General features: G+C 38.4%; 1 protein-coding gene across 1 annotated transcript in view; it reads right to left on the reverse strand.

Moving 5' to 3' along the window:
- Positions 1-113: 113 nt before the first annotated feature.
- Positions 114-5,347, reverse strand: part of LOC108375990 (proton-coupled amino acid transporter-like protein pathetic) — a 16,968-nt gene continuing 11,734 nt past the window's right edge. Inside the window, 1 exon segment of the mRNA XM_017632152.1 lies at positions 114-365. Within this exon segment, the coding sequence (XP_017487641.1) occupies positions 129-365 (237 nt within the window). The 3' untranslated portion in view covers positions 114-128.

Genomic DNA, 5,347 nt, shown 5'->3' on the forward strand with positions numbered 1-5,347 from the left:
TATTGGTATCCGGATATTTATCGATATATTTATCAACACCGTTCTCGATATAGATATTTTTCGCTTTCATATTTGTATTACATAAAGCGCTCATACGAATCAGGTTACCTTACGACTCAAGTTTTTTTTTAACACAAGTGTAAACTCATTGCATTTACCTGTTCGAAATTCTTTGCTACAATAACTGTATACACCGAACAGGTTCCGAAGTAGGTCAGGAAGAGTCCGAAAAGTATGGAAAATTTGGCAACTGGTGCAAACCCGCGTGCCCATTTTGGCCCATTTTGGAAAGACACCTCAGCAACTTCAGCGAAACTCATCTGCGTGCGACGCGATTTATAGTAGAGTTTGTGTGCGCATTTCACCTGTAAAAGAGAGTGAACAATATAAATATTTGCATACATAAATACACTCAGAAAACAAACATTCCTTGATGCTAGGTAAAAAGTATATTATTCTAAGGAATAAAAAAAAATTTTCAAAACCAATAACTTACTAAACATTTTTTTATGATAGCTTAAAATTATTGTAACCAATAGAGGTATGTTGTACAAAAACACATACACAGAATTTTACAAAATTGATATAAAACTATTCGTCGATTTAAATAGTTAACTTTTTACTGCGCANGTGCATACATAAATACACTCAGAAAAAAAACATTCCTTGATGCTAGGAAAAAAGTATATTATTCTAAGGAATAAAAAAAAAATTTTCAAAACCAATAACTTACTAAAATTTTTTTTATGATAGCTTAAAATTATTGTAACCAATAGAGGTATGTTGTACNTTGCATACATAAATACACTCAGAAAACAAACATTCCTTGATGCTAGGTAAAAAGTATATTATTCTAAGGAATAAAAAAAAATTTTCAAAACCAATAACTTACTAAACATTTTTTTATGATAGCTTAAAATTATTGTAACCAATAGAGGTATGTTGTACAAAAACACATACACAGAATTTTACAAAATTGATATAAAACTATTCGTCGATTTAAATAGTTAACTTTTTACTGCGCATATTTTTTTTTTACTAGGAGGAAGCATCGAAAGCCTAACCCCGTCAGTGGGAGACTTTAACCGAAACTAAACTTCCTACCGTCATGTACCGTTCCCACTCCCGTTACCACCGTCAAGGATTTCGTCGGGATTATAACACTGTGTGACTGCTAAAGTTATAGATCTATTCTCTTCTTCTTCTTCTTCTTATTTGGCACTGTAACCGCCTAAGCGTTTTTGGCCGAGTTCAACAAAGCACGCCAGTTGTTCCTCTCTGTGCCAACTGACGCCAATCGGAAATGCCAAGTGAAGCCAAGTCCTTCTCCACCTGGTCTTTCCATCGCAGTGGGGGCCTCCCTCTTCCTCTGCTACCACCAGCGGTTCCGAGTTGAATACTTTCAGAGCTGGAGCGTCGGCGTCCATTCGAACGACATGGCCAAGCCAGCGGAGCCGCTGTATTTTAATTCGCTGCACTATGTCCATGTCGTTGTAAAGCTCATACAGCTCTTCGTTCCATTGTCTGCGGTACTCGCCATCGCCAACGGGTCCCGTAAATCTACATTAAATCTTTTTCTCGAATACTCCAAGAGCCGCCTCATCGGATGTTGTCATTGTCCATGCTTCTGCGCCATATACCAGGACGGTCATGATGTGCAGCGTTGCCGAAAGCTTTCGCTGAAAAATCGTAATTTTACCCTGAAAAAATCGTCATTTCGGCCAAAAAAACGTAAAATTTTTATTATACTTTTTTAACAAAATAAAAAATAGAAACAAAATTGTATAAATTACATACAATAAATATGACCACACATTTCAAAACCGAAGGGAACCCACTTTGAGTATGGGTTAATAAAAGTGGATTTGAAATTATTAACTATAATTTTAAATTACACTTTAAAACAAAACTGGTTTTAAATTGTTCAACTCCACTGGCTTGAAGTTTTTGAAGATGTGGAAAGTGTAACATTAGCATTTATTAACTGATAGATAATCTTGACTGAACAAATTCCCTCTGCTATTTTTCTGTCTCTTTCAAGTCAGTGTCAACAGTGCAAATTAACGATTTGGTTACAATTCTAGAACAAATTTAATATAACTAAAAGCACGGTTGTAGAACAAAACTAGATAAATGCATGGCTGTATTTTGGATTACGTTTTCCTTTAAACAATTTTTGACATACATACTTATGTACATACATATGTAATTAGGTGGAAAAACTAAAATAAAAAATCGTCATTACGGGGAAAAATATCGTCAGAANACAATTTTTGACATACATACTTATATACATACATATGTAATTAGGGGGAAAAACTAAAATAAAAAATCGTCATTACGGGGAAAAATATCGTCAGAACGTCATTGAGCTGAAAAAAACGCCAAAATAACGACGAAATCGTCAATTCGGCAACGCTGATGATGAGTGACTTATAGAGTGTGGTTTTCGTACGTCGAAAGATGACTTTACTCCTGAATTGCCTACACTGAGGGGAAAAAATATTAAAATCAAATAGAAACATAATTGATCTTACTATAAACGTCAACGAAAGTACTGTATATTGGTAAATATTCAATTCAATTACGCGCATATTAAAATGACCGCGTTCGTTCTGAAAAAGCATCCGTGAAGTGAATAAACAAGACAAAAACTAAAAAAAAATATTTATCTTGCATGTTACCTGCAGTGGTATTCGAACCTTGACCATCTCTCTGGATACCAACAAATCGTGGCATGCATCTTTGNGCATCCGTGAAGTGAATAAACAAGACAAATCTAAAAAAAAATATTTATCTTGCATGTTACCTGCAGTGGTATTCGAACCTTGACCATCTCTCTGGATACCAACAAATCGTGGCATGCATCTTTGCGCACTCAGCTACACCCAGGCATATAAAGTTGCTTTCAAATCTTGAATTTCCATCAACGCCACAGCACGCGATTTGTACGGATAAACATGTACTATGTATGATTGTTTGTGTTGTCACCGCTCTTAGAGCGGCGCTCTGCATGCTTGGGGTGCGTATGTACACTCATATATATACTCAGATGTGAACAGTCAAATACGTGCGTAATAAATTTTGTATGAAAATATTATTTTTAAATTCAAACATTTTTAAACGATAATCAAATATAAAGTATTCATTTTTATTATGCATTGTTTCCCTTAGTGTACGCAGATCAAAGTCTCACTTGTTGACAAGAGTAATTCTGTGTTGGATTTCCATGCTGGCATCATTATCAGTGTTAAAGCTGCTTCCCAAGTAAACGAAATTCTCAACTTTCTCGAAATTATAACCGTCAACAGTGATGTGGGTGCCAAGGCGCGAATTTGCTGACTCCTTGTTTGATGACAGGAGATACTTCGTCTTGTCCTCGTTTATAACCACACCCATTCGCTTTGCTTCCTTATCCAATTTGGAAAAGGCAGAACAGACTTCACGGTTTTTGCTACCGATGATGTCGATGCCATTGGCATACGCCAGAAATTGTACGCTCTTGTAGTAAAAAAATCCGTACTATCATTTTCACCCCTGCAAATCCGTACCGTACGGAAAAATCCGTACATCTGGCGGCTGGTGGCGATCGGCTGGGAGGGTTCTTTCCCAATTCTGACGGAGCTTGTGGTATTGCTCAACGCCTTTAAAGTCGACAAATAGGTGGTGAGTGTCGGTCCTTTTCTCGCGGGTCTTTTCCAAGATTTGGTGTATTGTGAATACCTCGTCTATGGTGGATTTGCCGTCTGGTTTGATTGCAGTTTTGCGACGTTGAGCTTTTATTGCATTGTTGGGCGCACNCCGTCTGGTTTGATTGCAGTTTTGCGACGTTGAGCTTTTATTGCATTGTTGGGCGCACATGTTATGCTGCACCGACGCGGATATGTATATTGGGTGTATCAATATAGTGGTGCTAGTCAATGTTTGGCCCTCGGAGTGTAAGTATGTACATCTAAAACACTGGAAGTGTGCCTTCCCTCTATCACAACATGTTCGATTTGGTTTTCCGTTTTTCGATCTGGAGACACCCATGTAGCTTGCTGGATCTTTTTTATGCTAGAAACCAGTACTACATACTACCAAGTTTCGGGCCCCGGCTAAGTCGATAGCTTAACCCCTTTATCGGACGTTTCTATGTGGAGGCTGAATTTTCCGACAGTGGCGCCAAAGATTCCTTCGTTGCTCACCTTGGCATTGAAATCGCCAAGCACGATTTTTAAACGTGTCAGAGGCAGCGCTAATATGTACGCTCTAAGCGCTGATAGAAGATATCCTTGGATGCCTCGTCCTTCGCCTCCATCGTGGCATTGTCACATACGAGCGAGATGTTGAAGAATCTCGCTTAGATGTGGATTGCGGCTAGACGTTCGTCCACTAGGGCGAAGGCCGGTACTCGGCGATGGAGTCTCTCTCCCTCCACAAATCCAGCATCGAATTTGCGCTCCTTTACGTGACAACTGTAAAATACTTCGCAAGGCTCCACGCTTAGAGCGCGGTTACCCACGAACGTGTACGTAGCGTAGCGTGGAAGTACGTAGAAAGATATCAAGTATGCTGTTGATAGAAAGAGAGAAGCAACGTCTACATCACGGTCATGCGGTGGTGAGTTTTTGTTAACACGCAGATCCCATAAGATAGATCGTGTTTGCTGACACGTTCTCCGTTTTTACGTCCGTGGGTAACTGCGCTTTTACCTTCCTCGTCCCATCCATCGCATTTATGGATGGCGGTGAATCAGCCTTTATTTTCCCTAGGACATCAACCAGCCGGGCAGAGGCACTTTCCCGATTAAGGGTTCGGATATTCCAGGTGCATACCCTCAAATCATAGTCCTTCCTACGTTTGCCGTGATCGTCATCAAAGGAAGGGGTATCATCCAAGGCATGCGTTTCTTTCATGGATATAAATATCCGGACGTAGTGAGCTGCGATTTGAATCGCAAGCACTCGAATCATTTATGGCCACTCCCAGGTGAATGGCAATCAAAATATTTGCAGTACTGGGGAATTTTTCAGAACATAGTGGTCAAAGGCGAATATATTAACTAAGCCCCGATTTAGTTTTTAAACTCATAACTCTACATACCTGTATAGTTAACCAAAGAGCCAGACCAGACGTTATTCAAAATAAAAAATGTAAAAAAATTAACTTTATGTAAGATAAACTAACAATTTATAATTGTTGCTTTTTAGGGAAATATCTTCTCATATACATATGTATGTATGTATAAATATGAGGGCGTATTGAACATTTTGAGTATGCAGATTTTTTATGTTTTGTCACACCGTTTTAAAGTATAGTTAAATCATTAGTTAAACTTAACTACAGAAAATTCTGTGTAATTTTT

The sequence above is a fragment of the Rhagoletis zephyria genome, unplaced genomic scaffold (assembly GCF_001687245.7).
Source record: "Rhagoletis zephyria isolate East Lansing unplaced genomic scaffold, Rhagoletis_zephyria_1.1 Rzeph_scaffold_09728, whole genome shotgun sequence".
Lineage (NCBI taxonomy): Eukaryota > Metazoa > Arthropoda > Insecta > Diptera > Tephritidae > Rhagoletis > Rhagoletis zephyria.